Consider the following 22,620-nt stretch of genomic DNA (forward strand, 5'->3'; position numbering starts at 1 on the left):
TCTCCACCATTTGACCATCATTCAATTCAATTCAATTCAATTTTATTTATATAGCGCCAAATCACAACAAAAGTCGCCTCAAGGCGCTTTATATTCACTCCACTGCACTGCAGACAGACTTCACACTTTCATGAATTCCTTCTAAGGCCTGATGTGACTTTGCTTCCTGCTACATGACACATTTATTCACACCCTATGAACCAATCAGGAGCCTCCTACCTGCTCCCACAGCCGCCTCATTAATAACAGGAAGTCAGTGTTTCTGTGAGCCGACGAGCTGAACTCAGACTTTTCACTTATACCACGTCTTATTTCTTTCTTTATTGTATTTATTTATTTGACCTGCACAGTGATTTTATTTCTATATGTAGATATTTGATATTGTGTAACTGAAGCTGTGTCCACGTTTGATCTCAAAGTGACACATGGACTCTGTGTCCTCAGTTTCCCAGCATGCCTCGGCTGTGGAGCTGTATGAGGGAGAGCTGTTTGTCCTGCTGCCCTGTGAGTTTCCCACTTTTGAACTGGACAGCCCCACAGTGGTGTGGAGTCGCTCCGACCTCAGTCCTCCAACCGTCCACCAGCTTCAAGGAGACGAACTGAAAGATCCAAACCAGCGTTACAGCGGCCGAACATCCATGAAGACTGACGCTCTGGAAACTGGAGACCTCAGCCTGAACCTGACCAACCTCCACCTGTCTGACAGCGCCACCTACACCTGCTCCGTCACATCATTTAGACTGAGAGATGTCCCACTGCAGGTCAAAGGTCAACATCAAACCAAAACCCTGCTGTAGACGATCACAATCACTCAAACTGAACTTTTAATATTGTCACAATAAGCATGCTTGCTTCACCATTTTAAATCTGAGCAGATTCTTTAATTCATTACATTCAGTCAAAGGTCACCTGACAATTTGTGTTTCTCTACAGAACCATTTCCATCCTGGGCCACAGCGCTGCTGGTTCTCCTGGTTCTGCTGGTTCTGCTGGTTCTCCTGGTTCTCCTGGCTCTGCTGGTTCTCCTGGTTCTGCTGGTTTTTCTGGTTCTGCTGGCTCTCCTGGTTCTCCTGGTGCTGCTGGTTCTGCTGGTTCTTCTGGTTCTGCTGGTTCTCCTGGTTCTCCTGGTTCTGCTGGTTTTCCTGGCTCTCCTGGTTCTCCTGGTTCTGCTGGTACCCCTGGTTCTTCTGGTTCTCCTGGTTCTGCTGGTTTTCCTGGCTCTCCTGGTTCTCCTGGTTCTGCTGGTTCTCCTGGTCCTCCTGGTTCTGCTGATTCTCCTGGTTCTGCTGGTTCTGCTGATTCTCCTGGTCCTCCTGGTTCTCCTGGTTCTGCTGATTCTCCTGGTTCTCCTGGTTCTGCTATTCTGATGGTTCTCCTGGCTCTCCTGGTTCTTGTTCTCATCGTCTCTGGAGGTCTTTTATTTCATTTCCGGCACTATTTTAAGTCAGGTGAGTGTCTCCTACTGCACTACCCATAATGCCGATGGTTAGCAGGTAGGGGTGGGTTTTGATTAGTGATTAAATCGATTCTAGCTTGGATAACGTCATATTGATTCATTAAAATCCTGAATCGATGTTTAAATATAAATGTATTTTAGCTGAAACGCCTGAATCTCAGGTTAAAGCTCCCACAGTTTCAACAACCATCAAACAGCTAAAACAGTAACTGAGAGCAGGAACACGGATTCTGCACAAAGACGCATCAGAATCAGTTTCCATCTAAAAATCTCTGTTTCCTGCATTATTGGCTTGTTGTTACCCACCAGTCTACCGTTGTTGACAGCGCTGTCGGCCGCTGGGTTTGTTGTTGTTTTTGACTTAGTCTCATTTCTGCTGTTCAAAACTGAACAAACTTTGTAAAATGATGCAAAATTGCAAAACTCTCAGCTGTGTCTGTAATCAAACCTCTGTAACTTTGCTTCACTTCATCAGGTCATGTTCACATGTGTTTTTGTTCTACTGCAGAATATTTTTAAGGTCATCTGCTATAAAAAGCCAGGCCAGGAAAATCTGCTTCATGTTCTTCTGTTTTATCCTCAGTGACTTTGACACAAAGGCCTCTGCTGTGATGCTCACACCTCTGATGAAGTCTCACAGTGTCAGCTTTCTTTTATAGATATAAAAATATGGAAATGAATGATAATATTTCTGACTGTCTGAGGCAAACTTCAGCGATTAAAAGTGAATGGATTGTAGAAATGAGTGAGGATACCCAGCCCTGTTAGCAGGTGTCCTCTGGTGGCTCCTCGACTGTCACACAATCATGTGCTGACAGGAAATGTTGCAGCAGCTTCAGTAAATGTTCCTCCCTGAGTTGTGCTCAGTCATGTGGTGGAGAGCTTCAGATGTTCAGAGCAGGAGAGCTCCAACAAGACCAGGACTGTTCCACCATCTGCTGACATCACAATATAACTGCTTACTGTTAGTAGTGCAGTGTCAGTGGATGCATTTGACCAAAACCAGAGTGGAAACGCTCATAGATGTGGTGTTTCTTCAAGCAGGCTGTGAGGTGGGCAGCAAGCGGCTTCTCAACAAGCTTTGACCTGAAAGAGAAACTGATCTATAATGTTGATGTAATGTTGGATCTAAGCTGGGTTTGCTGAGCTTTGCTTCCACACTGGCATGTTTGAAAAAGCTGGAACACTTCAGTCTGAAGAAAAGCGTTAAAAAGGTTTACAAGGCAAAAAGCTTTGTGGGGAGAATATCTGAGGGAGCTGAAGACGGCTGATTCTCATCAATTGTCACAGGTGTAAAAGTAGAGCAGCAGTGAGTGAACCATCAGGGTGCACAACCTCACCCCTGGCGTCGTTGCCCACCTCTCAATTTTAAATACACGTAGACATTGAGGGCTATCAGGAGGGGCTATGCGCTTACCTGCTGCTCTCTGGCAGGTAGCTCCATGCCCTCCTGGGTTTTAAATGCACCTTAGAACACACATGCATCAACACTAGATATGAGCGGGTGGAGGGAGGTTTTGGAGTCTTCTCACACCCCCGTTCTCTGCGGCCTGCTGGAGCGGGGGGGCTAGGAGGAGGAGTTTGCCGTCCGACTGGGGTCTGGAATGTGGGGCCTCCCTGCTGCTGTGGAGTCGGGGCGGTCTGCATCTCCCCACCGCAGGGAAAAGGGTAACACCACCTGGGTCTGGGTGCAGTTTCCCCCTCCAGGGGCAAGGGTACCTAGACCCAGTTCTCAGAGTACGCTTGGGGAGTGTGATTGTGTGTACAGCGTCTCTTTATGTTTGTCTCCTCATTGGGTGAGTGTGGAGTAATTGCATATGAGAGCATGAGGGTGGGAATGGATGTTTGTATCTGTGTGTGCCTGTATGTCTGTGTCCATATGTCAGGTCGAGTATCAGACGCCACCTCTCTGGGGACATCTGAGGCCCTCCAAGGTATGGAGGCCTATCTCCCCCCACAACTTCCCCTGCTGGTGGCGGAAGCCCTCAGACATCGGTGCGTTGGTGGGTCTTTGTGTCCGGGGATGGGCGTCCAGGTACACACTGGCTCACTCCTTGGCGGCTGCTTATCGGGGCCTGGAGCCTGGGGCTCGCCGGGCCACTGGGTGGGGTGCCCTCGGCCCTCGGCCTGGGGCTCGGTCACTCTGGCACAGCTGGCTGCCGGGCGGAGCTCACGGGCACGTCACTGCAACCCCCTGGCTTCTGCTCCATGGCTGCTGAGTGACCCCTCATCTGGGACTCTCCTCAGCTCTTTCTGGGATAGCATGCTGCTGCCCTCTGTTGGTCTTCCTTGGTCTCTTGTGTTCTGAGGGCCTCTGGATGTCTGGAGTTTTGATTTCCTCCATACCTGCGTCATGCCCTGGAGGACGGGGCTGTGGCCCCCCACACCCTCTAACAGATCATTACATGTAGGAACCTTTTAAAAACAAGCGCGTCCATGCTCACAGGTGTACACTCTACCTCAAAGCACATGGTGCGCTGTCGATCTTGTGTACTGCACAATAACATTTAATATTTAGTATCTACTGTTATCTACTGCTAGCTAGTTTATTGTGATGGTGTTGTATTTATTATGTTGCTCTTTTTTGTTTGTTTTCTCTTCTGTTTTGTTTTTTCTCCATACAGGTGATCCAGGTGTTTAGTTTGTTTTTCTTTCTTTCTTCCCCCCTTTCTCACCATCTCTTCTCCCCTCTATTTTTCTTTCTCTCCCTCTCTTTCTTTCATTCTTTCTCCCTGTCCTATCCCCCAGTCATGTCTGTCCCGTCTGTAACAACCGAAAATAAAATAAAATAAATACATAATTATAATAAAGGTCAATCAAATGGATAAATATGGCAAGGCCATGATGATCCACTTGGTAAAGTAAATCCGCTTGGCATCTTTCTTGGCCTTAAGACAACAATTCTGATGGCTAAAGATCCAAATGGGACAGGCAAAAAAAAATTTTCTACAGAAAATCAGACTTTTGTTGCTGTCTGCTTTAGAGCCACATTTATAGGTGAGGCAGCTCGAGACGCAACAGCTGGTTGTGTCAAACAAAACTTTGAATTTCTCCCGTTTTCTGATCTGAGTTTTGTTTCTGAAGTTTCAAATAGACTCATTTATCCAATGGCACGTCCTCAAGTGAAGGTCAACAAAGACGCAGTTGTGGTCACTCAAAGCTACATCCTCCGCAGACACGTTGCTGATGCTGAGGCCCAAAGAAAGGAAGCGTGTGAGACATGGCCGACTGTGGAGGCTCAGTCTGTCTGTTCTTCTTCATCCAACATGTCTGCAGCACTTTACAGGACGCTGCAGACTAGTTACCAAAGAACGAGTCAGGAACACATCAGGAACAAACTGAGACACACAAGTTTTACAGAGACCCAACGAAGATGAAGAGAAAGCTGCTGTAACCTGGAGACCTCAGTCTGACCCTGAAATACCCCACAGATGGAGACACAAACACCTCCACCTGCACCGTCTGCAGCAGGGAGGGAAACATCCTGCTGAAGAAACAAGTGCTGCTCACTGTCAGGGCTCAGTGCTGTAGATGCAGGTCAGAGGTCAGAGGTCATGGTGGGACCAGTATCAGTTTTTTTCTTCTTTTCTTCTTAACATAGAAATCTCCATTACATATGAACATTTGGCTGCATATGAATATACTTCACTTTATGAAGCATCAACCCATGCAGTTCATCTTCAATTAGATTCACCATCAGCTCATTTTCACATGAACATCCACATAATGTCTTTTTGATTCAAATACACAGGAAAACTTTCTTCCCAGAAACAAATATATTCAGTATAATTTATTTTATTTAATGTTAATGTTAGATTAGTGACTCCTCCATCCTTTCCACACTGACTCTCAGTGTGGGGCCTACAGAGTTATTATCATATTTAAAATCTAAAAATGTGTTGTTTTAACAGAACAGCCTTCTGTGCACCAACTACACGTAACAGCCTGTAAATAACAGCTCAGCTGCAGTCTGTAAGTTTCTACCTGTGATTTCTCTACTTTGTTTCTCTGAGATCATCCCTGTTAAACATATTTAACCTGTTTCACCTTTATTTAACCAGGAAGTGAAGGTTAGAAACTCTTTGTGAGAGTGTGTTGAAGTGACACAGGCAGTTTGAACTTCCTGTCAACATGAATCCATCCTGTAGGACACAGTGGAGGCTCTTCAGGCTCTCTTCTCCACTCTGGTGTTCAGTCCTGAAGGTTGGAGCACAGGGACAGTTCAGGCTCCAGCAGTCAGCTGACATTTGATGGAAATCAGGCCAACAAACTGCTCTACCAGGAGGAGGCGCTGCAGGACGTGTCAGGAAAATACAGGCTGGAGGTGAAGCTGCATGTGCTTCAGTGCAGCTCAGTGACAGCATCATGTGACCAGGTCCTGGTTGGTGTCAAACAGGCTTTCTTTGTTATCACACAAATGTTCATGTTAGACAAAGATAACACAAGTAAATAAATGATGATGTCATTGATTAAGGCACAAAGGTGATCCCAACCTACCTGAGCTGTGTGCAAAAATAACTGCCCCTCTGCTTCAATCATGAATGAACTGTGATGAAGCACATTTGTTTCTAAAGCTGAGTTCAGTTTGACAAACACACTCAGCCTGATTACTAGAAGACCTGTTGGATCAACAGACTCATCAACTTCTACAGAACCCGTGTGAGAAAGTGAACAGGCTGAAAGATGTCAAACAGCAACACATAATGCCACCATCTACACAATCAGCTGACAGAGTCACAGCTGTCAGTCTGCACAGGGTTCACAGCCATTTCTAAGGCTTTGGGACTCTGTTGAACCACGGTGAGAGCCATCAGACACAAATGCTGAAAGTGGGGAACAGTGGGAACCTTCCCAGGAGCCAGTGGCACCAACATGACTCCAAGAGCACATCGACATCCAGGAGCTCACAAAGAGCCCAGAACAACATGAAAGAGCTGCAGGCCTCAGTTAAGGTCATCATTGAACAATAAGAAAGAGAATCCATGGAGGAGTCCAAGGAGAAAACCACTGCAGACCAAGAAGAACACAAAGGATGGTCTCACACTGTCCAACAACATGTTGATGATCCCGTTTGGGAAAGACTCTGTGGACTGATGAGACAAAAGCTTTCTGACAGCTTTGAGTCCTGTTACATCTGAAACTAACACAGCATCAATGAAAAGGAGCCTCATAGCAACAGTCACATGTGGTGGTGGTAGTGTGATGGTCCCATGTGATGCATCATGGCAGCAACAATACAACAACAAATACACACGTGACAAATGTACAATAACAGATCATTAAGTGTCACGGCGCCGTGCACATTAGTATATTTGACTTAAGCTTAATAATCAGAATAATGCTCTGATCTCTTCAAATAAATGAAATCATACCTTTCTACTAAAACTGTTTCTGTTGGTCTCCACCTTTTCCTGAACCAGACCCTGCAGGATCCACCTGAGTGTCCCAGTCCTGGACCCTGTTTGTAACCAGGAGGATCCCAGGCCTGATTATTGCTGATGTGTTATAAATATTCTTGTTTCATTCTCATTAAATAAATATGTGTATAAATATGTGGATTTATGTTTCTGGACATTGATGCTTGTTTGTTTGAAAGGACACAGATGGACCTTGTTTCCTTCTTTCCTTCCTTTTTGTGTCCTCTGTGCTTCATCTGCTGCTCTTCACTCTGTTACTTTGGACTGATCTCACTCACACTTTGTTTCCATGTTTTCTTTGCGTCACGCTGACAGCACGTGAACAACACGACATGTTTGATCTCAAAGAAGGAGCAGCATCCTCTCTCCACCCTGTTTCTCCATCTTCTACAACACCTGATTCATTCCAGTTTCTCTGCTTTGATTCATGTCAACATGAAGCCTGAGCGTCTGTGATGAACACACTATCAGCATCACTGACATGTTTCATCATTTAAAAACACTTCCTGTCACTGTGGTGGTTACAGTGACATCATGCAGTTTGTGTTTTGACCTCCAGAGGGCAACAAATCAGCACAGACAGAGAGCTCCATTCAAACTTTGCTGCCATCAGTAATAATTCTTCAAATATAATCATCAGTGTTTGAGCAGTTATGATATCAGGGACAATCTAGACACGTGTGACAATACTGAACATGTCACATGACACACCTTAAACATCATGTGATCCACTCTCAGTCTGCACTTTCATTCATGACTTCAACAGGTTGAAATGAGCTTTGAAGAAACATTCAGTGAAATAAAGGTCACAGGATTCATGTGAGCAGCAGATGAACTTTGTACCAACAACATCTTCAATAACAGAGTCTGAATGAAGCTCAGGTGTTGATGCTGCTCACTGATTGGACGGTTGGATTCAGCTCTGCTCTCAGTCTTTACTGCACAGGTGAAGGTAGAAAGTGTGACTGGATCTATAGACTGGAAACAGAGAAACATGCTGAACATTTGAAGCTTTTGTTAAGGTTCAAAAGTATTGAGAGAGGGAATCTAAAAATAACCACAGATCCAGCCTGGTGTACTTAGACGGCATTTTAATAAACACATGTGTGAGCCCGACCGCTGTGCAGATTTCAGCGTCGAACTGAACTTACAACAATTACACAAGGTTTTATATGGATACAACAACAAAGCCCCCCCCTCTTTTGCAAAACATACAAAGTACAGCTTACGTCACTTAAACCACAAAATGTTCCGTGAACTTTAACATAGTTTAAAGAACATTACGTCTCATCTCCATCCCGCGCCGCCCACGCACGCCTTCTTGTCTCAACCTCAGTTGCACTTCCTCTAAGTACCTCGGCACAATTCTGCAATTGCAGCAAAACCCATCTTCACTTCTCACCTACCAAAATAGATCTGTTATGGTGTGTATGTGTGTGTGTGTGTGTGTGTGTGTGGGCGCCTGCTGTGTAGGCTATGTATGTGTCATGACCCCGTCTGCACCTCTGCTAGCCTTACACCTCCCGTCTCAGCCAGACATAAGGCCTGTGCACATACACAGCTGAACTCTGTGTGATTTCTAGGCTAAATGTCACACTCAAACCACGAAGGAAACTTACTTAAACTGAAGATAAATGAACCTTAAAACTTACTTAAAAGATATACGTGATAAATGATACAAACTTAAATCTTAGCTCTAAAGGATATAAGTAATAACTAAGCAGGTGTGTTGCAATTCCTTTCAGAGCTCCTGTTCTTCTCACCTTGTATTGGCTGATCATAGCGCCTGCCAAGAGTTTCTGACCTTCACTTGACCAGGAGCCACAGCTCTTTAATATGCTCAAATGCAATCATGTATAAAAGATTAAAATCATTTTCATAACACAGGCTTTTCCTTCTCAGATCTGCTAATATGTTTGCTCGTCTCTATTACAATTTTATCATTGAAAATTACACTGATCAGCATACTATGTGGAAGTTACAGATTACATAATGGCAAAAGCATTTTATCTGACCCCTCATTCCCCCTTTTGACCTCTGGCTGACCAGAGGTCACCAAACTTTCAGGTGCATCACTCCTCGTCCCATTCAGCTGCTTCCCTGTCCACCCCTGACGTCGTGGACTTTAGGATCACTGACCCTCTCTAGGCATCCTGTGACTTAGCAAACCAGACAACCCCATGTCATCTAGGTGGTCTTAATAATAAAATGCCAGCTCCCACTTGAGAACACTCATGCTTGAGGTTAATCACACCAAAGTATCAGCGAGCCTAAAGTTGATCAGGGGCAGGAGAGAATAAGAGTGCGAGCAGAGCTCAATCAGCACTCCTCCCTCACCCCAGAACCCACTCATACCCGGGGAGAGACCCCTTCCACTTGTGAATCTCTAGTGGTCTGTCCCTGTTCTGGGTCCCTCTCTTGTTCTCTCTATTCGAACCTGATTCAACCTAATATTACTCAAAACATGAACCTAATTTTGTATTTGGTTTTTGACTTTTATTTTTATATCTTATTCAACCGTCAGCATTTGTAAAACTCTTAAAAGCACTGCCTTTAAGAGGATCAAAGGAAGCACGTCTCTGCTTATGCTTCCTGTTGGTTCCTTATCTGATTATCAGCATCCTATGCACAAAACTGTAGCTGCTGCAAGTGCCTCTCACCTAAAGTCACCTCTCCCAAGAAAATATATCAAGAGAATCATTATACCTGCTTATTCTATTCTACTTATTCTACTAAAGGATAAAAACAACCATTTTACTCACTAAGTGTAAGCACATTATCAATAGCTCCTAAATAAATTACATCATAGCTAAAAGCTGAACTCTAACTGTATTTTAGAACTCACATTTCCTGTGTTTACCCTGTTTTAATATATCATTTTATTTCATTTTGCTGCTCTTATTGTAATGGTACATTCTAATTTATACTTTATCAGACTCAACCAAAATATATAAGCTTTTTCCCTTTGCTTCTGTTTTAAACAAAAACTTAGTCACTTCAACAAGCATTTATTATTCTGTAACTACATTTTATATAAGAGGACTAATTTAGAGCTGCATGTGTTATCTCAATATTTTACATGTCACACAGTTTAATTACAAGCAAAACTCCTATTCAGTTCCTCTTTTCTGTCATTTGTTATTGGGTCAACTCAAATTCAGTTAAAAGCTAAAGGGATTTCAGGCCTTTGGCCTCAAATCAATACTGTCCTGTGTGTTGATGAACTCTATATGTCTGTAAGCGTGCGCAGCCTTCAATGCTCAGGTCATCTTGCACAATAAATTGCAGTTATTGACCTGAGCAACATTTCTTTAATGAGCACAAAATGCAATGTGTATGAAATCATTCCTGTGTATGTAATCTTCAATACTATTCATTTGGGTCAGTAACACTTCTAACATCCTCATCAAAAGCTCTCCTTTATCCTAGAAATAAATCTATTTATAAACTCTTCACAAAAGAAAATCTTCCCTGTTTTCCCCAAAGCATATCCTATATTCCCACAGTTTCCCTTTAAGTTTTATACACTTCTTATTAACACCAGCAATTTATCTTCTAAACCGACTTCAGTTCATTTTACTCCTTTCTTTAAAAAATAACATTTTCTGCCTCAGTTTTACTATATCTAAGTTATCAAAAACCCCAATAGTTAAAATCATACTAAAACCCATTTCAAATTAAACAAATTAAATCTTAAATCCCTCTCTTTTTGACACATCTCATGTGGCAAAAAACTCAACATGCTTCACCCAAGCTTAGGAAATTAAAAGGGAAAAAAGGTTAGTCATTTCATTTCTCCAACCACTTCAGCCATCCTCCTCTCCGGGATTTTGCTCCAGCCCTGAAAACCTGTGTTTAAGGAACAAAATCAATTTAATCATCATGTTAAATCTTCTCAAACTCGTTGCTCCATCGAACTCTAGATCCTTGGAATTTCCTGGAAACAAAACCTGTAGTTTACATTTCATTCTCAACTTTCCCCCTTTGATCCCGTCTATGTCATAACAAAAAATAAACTTAAACAGAACAGTTATTGATCATGTGTTACCCCAGCTAATGGTAACTTGAGTTACATCAAACAATGTTTCCCTTTTAGCATTTAGCATTCTAGAATGTAATAACATAATCCAACCCCAGTAAATAATTACCTCAAAGTAAACATCAACATCCCAAAATCAGCATCCCCAGATTTAAGTCTCCCACTTGTCCTTTCATTTATTTCACTCACATGCATTCACACATGATGTTTTTGCTGATACTGCAGCCTTCTGCGCACGTCAGATGCTCCACATCAGCAAAATGAGCTCAATCATTTGTTTTATTTCGTTTTTCCTTTTTAGGAAAATAGTTCTCTATACTTTTGACTGGATTGACTCGCGGCAATCCTAAAATTAAACAGAGACTCACCGCCAATTAGGTCTCCTTTTCAGCCAATTTATAATCGATAAAGCCCACCTGATTTTCGTACTTGGTAATTTTGTCAGCGCCGTCAGTTCACTCTCTTCCAGGCCTGCTTAGAACAAAAATGAAAAAAGAGAGCTGATTATTAGCTCATCAAAGTACAAAACAAAATCACCTACCAGGTTTTTTTCCTAAGTGCACTGTTACAAAAACTATGGGCCCTTTTAGACATGTCCATGTTTATCAAAACTCCCTCTATTAAAATGAAAAACAACAGCCCCAAAAAATCTTAAACAATCTTAAATTTCACCCATTCAACGCACCGAACACCTCGTCAAAAGATCAAAGACCGTTTGCACAATGTCTCCCTTCCTCACTCTGCCATGTTTCCATTCAGCACAAGATAAAAACCAATTTCAACAACGTATCATCCTTAAATTATAAATTTCCTGTCCAAATCTGCCCCTCTGAGCAGACCTGACCACCGTAATCAAATATCCTGATACTTTACCCTTATATATTTCGCCAAATAATCTTTTGTTTTTTCCATCTATTACATTAAACATTCACACCATTCTCTCACTCATACAAGCAGCAAGCCGATCTTCATTGCATATGCTTATGTTCTTAGCCAGGTTTATTCAATATCTCTATGCATTAAACTTCATCAGGTTGTCTTTGTAAAGTTAATGCATTTTCTGTTTGTGGGTGTTATTTATGCATCTATGGCTTCGCAGTCTTTCAAACTCCTTCCCAATTCTCCAGTTAAGCAGTCAGTTTTCTCTTTCCCGAATTTACTAGCCCCAACTTTAATTTCCCACCTAGAATAACCGCCCTCCTGGTCTTCAGCCAGGAGTTAGGGCTTGCTTTTCAGGTTTCTGGACACATCATCCTGTGACCAATTCAACCAGAAACTTGCCTTAACATATCCATTGATGTTAACCTAGAATTTCCTTCCGACTGGTGCCGTGGAGAACTGGTCCGGGTCTGCTTTGCTCCTAAAAATAACAAACTAAGACATTTTCATTATTACCACAAGTGGTCAAACGACCCACTTTTCTCTCTCTCCTGTCACAAATACCAATTATGTCATGTTTATATCATGAATATGAATGTAAGCATTTTACTCGTTGCATTTTCATGTTAATTGAGTGTAAGCTGCTTTCTTCGTTGCATTTTTTATGTATTCATGTTAATGTACACTACGTGTAAGCTGTTTCTTCATTGCATCCTATATATTCATATTTAACTTATGCCTCTTTTCACTGAGCTTTAAATTCAAACTATCTCACTTCTAATTCATTTCAAAAATAATTTCACATGTAACAATTTGTGCATGTGTGTTTTCTGTTCATTAAGGTAATGACAATTATTTTCTCTCATTATTCTTACCTTTTCTAATGTTTACCTCTTTGTTATGCTGTGGTGGACATCCCTAAACCTTCATGAGTTCAGGTTGCAATTTTTCCGATCCAATTATCCTATAATCTTACAGTCAAACTCGTCCAGCTTCATCTCTCACTGGTCCTCTCTGCACAATGTCCTGTTCGGGCTTCAAAGCTCCAGCAAACACAGTCTGTTTCTTCTCTGATTTGATCTTTCCGTATTCTTCTTCGAAGTTAAGTTCCCGTCCGGCTTTTCAGTCTTCTCTTCCAAAATTACTTCAAGCATGGCAAATATGACACTCAATGTCCAGTGCTCTTCCACAATTATTTATCCCACTGTTCAACTGTCCAGCCTGTATTTTCACAGTACATGTTGCATTACTCTTACATGCTGCTGCTGGTCGTCAGTCGTCATCAGTGTTAATGGATCAGTGGCACTGTCGTTTGCCTGCTGTATTCGATTCCATGATGTTCTGTCGGTCTTCATCAGGAGGTTGACTGTCCTTTGAACTTCTTCTCAGTTTAGGGACAAAGTGACTGATGAAGCTGCACAATTTCGAGCCAAAGACTGGCTTATTCTCCCAATTCTGTTAATCTATTGTTCTGCTGCTGCACTCAAGGATCAGTGTTGAGAGAGTCCACCTGTATTGGCACACTAAAGCATACAATTAGTATTATATTCATTTCTTTTCTTAAAGGCTTCATTTGCTTTATGTGTCTAGAGGTAGTAACTCATCTGTCTCTCTGTGTTCTTCCTTTACACAGTCAGTTCCCATATATGGGCATGCAAAGTTCCTGTTCCCTATTTCCTGTCGCACAGCCGCGGTACACAGAGCTATATTTCCTGTTCTTCAAACTAATCTAACTCTTTTGTTTTTTTCTTTGTATTTACCCTCTTTTATTCTACTAAATCTTAATCTAAAAAAAAAAAACAATACACCTTCATCTCACTCACACACATTTAAATAGAGCTCTTTCAAACATCAGAACAATTAACCAAGTGTATATACTTATGTGTTTTTGAACTGAGAGAAAAGAGACTCAACCTCTCATACCATCACTCATGCATTTCTTGAATTAAAAGCACTTTCAAACTTTAAAACATCCTACTCTACATCACACAAGAAATATATTTCATACCATTATTTCATACACACTTTTAAATGTTCTAACCTCTTTCAGACGCCATCCATCGTCTCACACACACTGCCTTTTCTCTCACTCAGACAACTCACGCAGAGTCACTCAAATCAAATACTGACAGCATTCACACAGTTAAAATCACACGAAATACGCTTTCATACGAGTATTTTGGACATGCCTTCCATGATCAGAAAGAGCAAGTCAAAAAGAAAAAAGAAACTGAAACCTCTCATCGTTCTCACAGCTTCTCACCACACACACATAACTAAAAATAAAACACACCAGCCTTTATGGCTCAAGATATATACATCTATCAAAATTCAGTCAATTACTATACATCCACACTAATGTATTATTAATTACTGTATTTATACTCTCGTAATAAGCAACACCAACCTCTTATATACAGGCATTCAGCAATATTTTCAAACAATAGTTAAAGCTCAATACTCTCGAAACTGAAACCACCCTCTCTGCGCGTCACCGCTCCTCATTTGCATTTACACACACCATCAGTGCACATCCGGTAGTGCACTGACACACAGAGACTGATCTTACTCATAGATCTCATATTTTATATTACACAGAGACGTCTTATATTTACACTGCACAGATTTCTTAGGCCTCTTAAACACCTACCGAATTTCGACAAATTTAATAATAACCGCCCTGCGGAAAACTCCCTGAGTTTTTTGCGACCAATTTAGCCCTTGTCCCGTCCCCGACGGTGGCCCGATTGCTAGTGCCCTAACAGAATTTAAAAGCGTGAACCAACCCAGACTCTGCCTGAAGCTCTATTTTGGGGCATTTCACATCCCAGGCTTCCCCGAAGTTTTAAGTTAAAGTTCCACGCCCGAAACCGGGTTTCTACTGACCAAAAACTGCACAATGCCGTCCCTGACGACAACCTGGTAAACTACCAGGGGCTATTTTAAACCAATGGTCCCAAGTCATTGGCAGTGGCCACCTGGGATACCCTCACGCCGGAGGACCCTTTCCCACGTCTGAAAGGGAGGGGTTCCCACCCTGAACTTGATGCAGTCCTAGGAGCCCTGCTCCCCGCCCTAAGATAATTTAATCAAAGTTCTGAAAACACCACCTAAGATCACAAGTAATCTTATTGATGTCCAAGCCCAGCTTTATAGTCAATCAAAACTGCATATTCACAGACATGCCAATTACCTATCATTCTAAGCTTCACTTAGCAGTCCAACTGCTTTAATTCTCTTTTCATTCTTTCATTCTCATTACTCAGTACTGTCACTTATACTTCATTATCATTACTTCAACCGGTAAACCTCATAAAAATTTCAGCAAACTCAAAACAGACATTCACCAGTAATTTTCAGTGAGTAGACTTCAATTTTGTCATATCCAATTCTAGCACATTTTGGAAACTTCAACAGGTATGTGCCTTACCTTTTGTTTAAGCCGGCTTGTCTCTCACTTCAGACCACTGACTCGTATCTGCCCATCTAATCACCACGGACCCTGGATCTCTCCATCTACACCAAAATTCCCTCTTTCTCACCGGAACGAGCCCCCAAATGTTAAGGTTCAAAAGTATTGAGAGAGGGAATCTAAAAATAACCACAGATCCAGCCTGGTGTACTTAGACGGCATTTTAATAAACACATGTGTGAGCCCGACCGCTGTGCAGATTTCAGCGTCGAACTGAACTTACAACAATTACACAAGGTTTTATATGGATACAACAACAAAGCCCCCCCCTCTTTTGCAAAACATACAAAGTACAGCTTACGTCACTTAAACCACAAAATGTTCCGTGAACTTTAACATAGTTTAAAGAACATTACGTCTCATCTCCATCCCGGCGTCGCCCCACGTACGCCTTCTTGTCTCAACCTCAGTTGCACTTCCTCTAAGTACCTCGGCACAATTCTGCAATTGCAGCAAAAACCCATCTTCACTTCTCACCTACCAAAATAGATCTGTTATGGTGTGTATGTGTGTGTGAGTGTGTGTGTATGTGTGGGCGCCTGCTGTGTAGGCTATGTATGTGTCATGACCCCGTCTGCACCTCTGCTAGCCTTACACCTCCCGTCTCAGCCAGACATAAGGCCTGTGCACATACACAGCTGAACTCTGTGTGATTTCTAGGCTAAATGTCACACTCAAACCACGAAGGAAACTTACTTAAACTGAAGATAAATGAACCTTAAAACTTACTTAAAAGATATACGTGATAAATGATACAAACTTAAATCTTAGCTCTAAAGGATATAAGTAATAACTAAGCAGGTGTGTTGCAATTCCTTTCAGAGCTCCTGTTCTTCTCACCTTGTATTGGCTGATCATAGCGCCTGCCAAGAGTTTCTGACCTTCACTTGACCAGGAGCCACAGCTCTTTAATATGCTCAAATGCAATCATGTATAAAAGATTAAAATCATTTTCATAACACAGGTTTTTCCTTCTCAGATCTGCTAATATGTTTGCTCGTCTCTATTACAATTTTATCATTGAAAATTACACTGATCAGCATACTATGTGGAAGTTACAGATTACATAATGGCAAAAGCATTTTATCTGACCTCTCACTTTGCAGCAGAAATGTTCATGTTACAAATACAGCAGAGCTGATCTGGGATCAGTGTGTTCACACCTGCAGCTACAACAAGGTTTCATGTCTTCACACGTCAGCATATGAACTTTACTCTGACTCAGTCTGACGGCATTTTTTTAAAGTTAACACATCAACACACACAGAGCTGAGCCCCTCCCACCTGTGCTGAACTTCAGGTGGAGTCCCGCCTCCTTCCAGGAAGCAGCTCACCTGTGTGTCTGTGTTTAGTGTCCAGCTGTGGAGTGGAGCTTGTTGTTGGTGTGAAGAAACTGTAAGTTTGCTTTGTTTCCTCCTTTAACAGTTTGTCTTTAGGAACTTTACTGTTTGTTCAGCTCATGTTTGATTTCTTCACACAACAAACTGTGTGTGTTTGTATTAAAGTCAGTGTGTAATGTTTTCCTGGCTAACATCAGCTGTGTGCAGCATAGTTCAGCACAAATCTGCCGGTGTTCCAGATCAACTGGCGTTTAGATCAACTGGCGTTGGTCGAACAGATGTGTGGCAGTCTTGCGTTTCAGGAGCTGCTACCGACAAACCAGCCAAAAAAAAACGCCAAATGTGTCATCTGTGACACTTGTGACGTTATCTCAAACACACTCCGTCAGTCTTGATGCCGTTGAACAACAAAATGTTTAAAAATGTCGCGAGTTTACCTGGTGATATCCTCATGCACGACGCGATCGCGAAAACAGCAAACAACTAGAAAAATTTGCATTTCCTGCGAAAATGCAGTGTGGATGCTGTAATGCTGAAGCTGTCTGCTAAAAATAGCTGAAAAAGCTGAAAAGTTGCAGAAATTGTAAAAATTGTAAAAATTTGCAGAAGCAAAGGAAATTTGCTAAAATGTAGTAACTTAGCAGAACTGCAATATCTTAGAGGAAACATAATACTTGGCAGAAATACAATAGCATAGCAGAACTTAGCAGAAACATTGTAGCTTAACAGAAACACGATAACTTCTCAAAAATACAAGAATTTAGGAGAAATAGTATAAGATAACAGAAAGAATATATTTAGCCAAACATTCTTAAACATTACAGAAATACTATGATTTAGAAAAACAGTACAACATAGCAGAAATGCTGCGATTTAAAAGAGACACTGTAATATACTATGAATATTGTAATTTTAAATAAATACTATGTATTAGCAAAAATACTCCAGTTTAGCACAAATATTATAACATAGCAGAAATACTATTCTATAGCAGAAATGCTATATTTAGAAAGAAAAATATAATATAGTAGAAATACTATGATTTAGCAGAAATCCTACAATATAGCTTAATAACAATGATTTGGAACAGATAATATGATTGAGTAGAATAGTAATAACTTAAGTGAAAATATTGGAAAGGTAAAATGATAAGCTGAATAAAAAGGAACATGGTTAAGTTCGCTGAAAACTAATTGTTGTTCACCTGTGAAAAAATAAAATAAAAATACATTTAAAAAAAAAACAAATAAGAAAAGCCAACAGATACACACAAAATCAAATATGGATACACAAATCAACAAATACACAAGAAATCAAATATGGATACACAAATGTACAGAGAGAGACACACACAGACAGGGTCTATGCCAGTCAACCAGTCTGAATATATAATATTTTTATCCAACAATGAGATGCTGCCCTAAAAGGGTCTTTGTGTGTGTCTTTCTTCTCTCTCTCTCTCTTACACACACACACACACACACACACACACACACACACACACACACACACACAGCAGCATCAGCAAGTGAACAGGGGCTGTTAACAGCATGTTTCTAGGTCAGTCAAACAGCTGTGAGCTTCTCAATTTGAATCCACCAATCAGAGAGGCTGTGTGCTTTTTCCCGCCAAAACTGGTGCACCAAGTGCAGGCTTTTACACATGCAACACAGAGAGAGACAGGATTTTTGCAGTCTATTTCTCATAGTGAGGATTCCCCTTAAACAAACAGCCATAAATTCCTAACCGTAGGGGCTAAAACAGTCATTCTTACACCGTGTTGTTCACACGACATGGGGGAATCTTGAAATGTTGACCATTTAAAATAAAAATATGAAATATTATAGATATATGACATAGATGATTGGTTGGCTGGGAAGCCATGAAGGCCCCAATATGCAAATTTGAATGTGTCAGGCCTCAGATATGATTGGTTGTATTAGAACCCATGAATGCCCCAATATGCAAATTCGAATGTGTCAGGCCTCAGATATGATTGGCTGGTTGGGAAGTCGTGCATGCCCTGATATGTAAATTTGAATATTACACTCCTCACAGAGGATTAACTCCCTGGGGAGCTGGCAGAAATATATAGAAATACTATGATTACCCAGAAATACTGCATTTAGTAGAAATACTATAAAAAGTAGAAATACTGTACTATGATTTGGTAGAAAAACTATAATTAATCAAAAATACTATATTTGGCAGAAATACAATTTTTTAGCAGAAACACTATAGTTAGCACAAATCTTATGAAATAGCAGAAATAGTATGATTTAGCAGAAATGCTGTATTTAGCACAAATACTGAAAATCAGCAGAAATGCTATGACTTAGCACAATAGTAATAACTTAAATAGAAAAATTGGAAAAGCAAAATGAACAGCTGAAAAAATGCTGAACATGCTAAGGGTCCCTCAAATGTAATTGTTAAATGAAAAAAAAATCAGCAAAAAAAAAGTATAACCATCACGCAATCACAAATATGGACACATGTGGAAACACACAAGCACAGAGAGACACACACAGGATCAAATTCAGTCAACCAGTCTAAATATATTGAATTAAAATCATACAATAAGATGCTCCCATAAAACTCTCTCTCGCCTCCCTTTCTCTCTCTCTCTCACACACACACACACACACACACACACACACACACACACACACACACACACACACACACAGGGAGAGACAAACAAGTTTCTAGGTCAGTCAAGCAGCCTGGGAGCTGCTAAATTTGAATCCACCAATCAGAGAGGCTGCATACTTTTTCCCGCCAAAACAGGTGCAGCCGTTTTTACACACACGCAGCACAGAGACAGGATTTGTGCTGTCTACTTTTCATATTGAGGACTTCCCTCAGACAAATGGCTATAATTTCCTAACCGTAGGGGCTAGAACAGTCATTCTCACACCGTTTTGTTCAGAAGAGATGGGGGAATCTTAAAGTGTTTACAATTTATCATTAAAATATGAATTATTGAAGATATTTGACTTCTAATGCACCATAACTGAGTAGAGGCAAAGCAAAAACTGCTTTGACTTGCCCTCAAACAACGCTTTGTAACTCTAAATCTATATGGAGTATCGATATCATTGTTTCACCGTAAGACACAGCAGGCTTTGGTGAACAGTCATGGAAATTTTCAGGTCTCAGGTCTAACATTCTATTGTTCAGAAGACATGGGGGAATCATCAAGTGTTGTCTTTTTAAAAAAAAATATGAATAATTATAGATATATGACATAGATGATTGGTTGTCTTAGAAGCCATGAAAGCCCCAATATGCAAATTTGAATGTCTCAGCCCTCATATATGATTGGCTGGCTGGGAAGGCATGAAGGCCTCAATATGCAAATCTGAATGTGTCAGCCCTCAGATGTGATTGACTGGCTGGGAAGGCATGAAGGGCTCAATATGCAAATTTGAATGTCTCAGCCCTCAGATATGATTGGCTGGTTGGGAAGTCGTGCATGACTTGATATGTCAATTTGAAAATTACAGTCCTCACAGAGGATTGGCTCCCTGAGGAGCTGGCAGGAATACAGAGAAATACTATGATTACCCAGAAATACTGTGTTTAGTAGAAATATTATGGTTTAGCACAAATACAATAAAATAGCAGAAATAGTATGAATTAGCAGAAATGCTGTATTTAGCACAAATACTGAAAAGCAGCAGAAAATGCTATGACTTAGCACAATAGTAATAACTTAAATAGAAAATTGGAAAAGCAAAATGAACAGCTGAAAAATGCTGAACATTCTAAGGGTCCCTCAAATGTAATTGTTAAATGAAAAAAAAAAAATCAGCAAAAAAAAGTATAACAGTCACACAATCAAAAATATGGACACATATGGAAACACACAAGCACAGACAGACACAAAGGGTCAAATTCAGTCAACCAGTCTAAATATATTGAATTTAAATCATACAATAAGATGCTCCCATAAAAACTCTCTCTCGCCCTCTCTTTCTCTCTCTCTCTGTCACACACACACACACACACACTAGCAGCAGCAGCAGCCAAACAGCCTGGGAGCTGCTGAATTTGAATCCACCAATCAGAGAGGCTGTGTACTTTTTCCCGCCAAAACAGGTGCACCTGTTTTTACACACACGCAGCACAGAGACAGGATTTGTGCTGTCTATTTTTCATATTGAGGATTCCCCTCAAATAAATGGCTATAATTTCCTAACCGTAGGGGCTAGAACAGTCATTCTTACACCGTTTTCTTCAGAAGAGATGGGGGAATCTTAAGGTGTTGACAATTTATCTTGAAAATATGAATTATTGAAGATATTTGACTTCTAATGCACCATAACTGAGTAGAGGCAAAGCGAAAACTGCCTTGACTTGCCCTCAAACAATGCTTTCTAACTCTAAATCTATTTTGAGTATCGATATCATTCTTTCACTGTAAGAGACAGCAGGCTTTGGTGAACAGTCATGGAAATTTTCAGGTCTGTGTGGAAATCCATTAAAAAGATATGACGAGAGAAAAAAGTGCCTCATTTCCAGAGTTTGAAATCTGAAGAAATCTGAGCGAGGGACGAATTTCCTACCCTCAAACAAACCCAATTCATGGCCAAATGGTAATAGGTTCAATTCAATTCAATTTTATTTATAAAGCGCAAAATCACAACAAAAGTCACCTCAAGGCGCTTTATATTGTACAGTAGATAGCACAATAATAAATACAGAGAAAACCCAACAATCATATGACCCCTATGAGCAAGCACTTTGGCGACAGTGGGAAGGAAAACTCCCTTTAACAGGAAGAAACCTCCGGCAGAACCAGGCTCAGGGAGGGCGGGGCCATCTGCTGCGACTGGTTGGGGTGAAAGAAGGAAAACAGGATGAAAGACATGCTGTGGAAGAGAGACAGAGATTAATAACAGATATGATTCGATGCAGAGAGGTCTATTAACACATAGTGAGTGAGAAAGGTGACTGGAAGGAAAAACTCAATGCATCATGGGAATCCCCGGCAGCCTACGTCTATTGCAGCATAACTAAGGGAGGATTCAGGGTCACCTGGTCCAGCCCTAACTATATGCTTTAGCAAAAGGAAAGTTTTAAGCCTAATCTTGAAAGTAGAGATAGTGTCTGTCTCCGAATCCAAACTGGAAGCTGGTTCCACAGAAGAGGGGCCTGAAAACTGAAGGCTCTGCCTCCCATTCTACTTTTAAATACTCTAGGAACAACAAGTAAGCCTGCAGTGCAAGAGCGAAGTGCTCTAATAGGGTGATATGGTACTACAAGGTCATTAAGATAAGATGGGGCCTGATTATTTAAGACCTTGTATGTGAGGAGCAGGATTTTGAATTCAATTCTGGATTTAACAGGAAGCCAATGAAGGGAAGCCAAAACAGGAGAAATATGCTCTCTCTTTCTAGTCCCTGTCAGGACTCTTGCTGCAGCATTTTGGATTAGCTGAAGGCTTTTCAGCGAGTTTTAGGACATTCTGATAATAAAGAATTACAGTAGTCCAGCCTGGAAGTAATAAATGCATGAACTAGTTTTTCCAGCATCACTCTGAGACAGGATATTTCTAATTTTAGAGATGTTGCGCAAATGGAAGAAAGCAGTCTTACATATTTGTTTAATATGTGCGTTGAAGGACATGTCCTGGTCAAAATGACTCAAGGTTTCTCACAGTGTTACTGGAGGCCAAGGTAATGCCATCCAGAGTAAGAATCTGCTTAGATACCATATTTCTAAGATTTTCAGGGCCGAGTACAATAACCTCAGTTTTATCTGAATTAAGAAGCAATAGGTGAGAAAAAAATACTTGAATTGTGAGCGTCAGGAGTGTCTGAAGATATATTGGCACAAGCCTCATGTCTTAACTTCGCTGCGTTAAGGAGATATGACGATTTGAAAATGCCTCTCATTAGAGAAATCCAGCGGTGATTTTGAACAAGCTCTCCATTGACTTTCTATGCAGTTTCCAGACTTTGTGTTGGTCTGAGGAGATTTGCCAAAATTCTATTATACAGAAATACTGT

At 41.0% G+C, this 22,620-nt stretch overlaps 1 protein-coding gene across 1 annotated transcript; it reads left to right on the forward strand.

Moving 5' to 3' along the window:
* The first annotated feature begins 231 nt into the window (after positions 1–231).
* Positions 232–5,700, forward strand: LOC120435297 (coxsackievirus and adenovirus receptor homolog). Its single transcript, XM_039604614.1, has 3 exons — positions 232–768; positions 934–983; positions 5,605–5,700. The coding sequence occupies exons 1-3, from the start codon at positions 426–428 to the stop codon at positions 5,698–5,700; spliced, it is 489 nt and encodes a 162-aa protein (XP_039460548.1). The 5' UTR covers positions 232–425.
* The last annotated feature ends 16,920 nt before the right edge of the window (positions 5,701–22,620 follow it).

This window comes from Oreochromis aureus, linkage group 3, assembly GCF_013358895.1.
Source record: "Oreochromis aureus strain Israel breed Guangdong linkage group 3, ZZ_aureus, whole genome shotgun sequence".
NCBI lineage: Eukaryota > Metazoa > Chordata > Actinopteri > Cichliformes > Cichlidae > Oreochromis > Oreochromis aureus.

Coding starts and splice junctions, on each gene's coding strand:
- LOC120435297 (XM_039604614.1), top strand. CDS start 426: ATGGACTCTGTGTCCTCAGTTTCCCAGCATGCCTCGGCTGTGGAGCTG. Junction 769..933: donor TGTCCCACTGCAGGTCAAAG/GTCAACATCAAA, acceptor GTTTCTCTACAG/AACCATTTCCATCCTGGGCC. Junction 984..5,604: donor TGGTTCTCCTGGTTCTGCTG/GTTCTGCTGGTT, acceptor TCCATCCTGTAG/GACACAGTGGAGGCTCTTCA.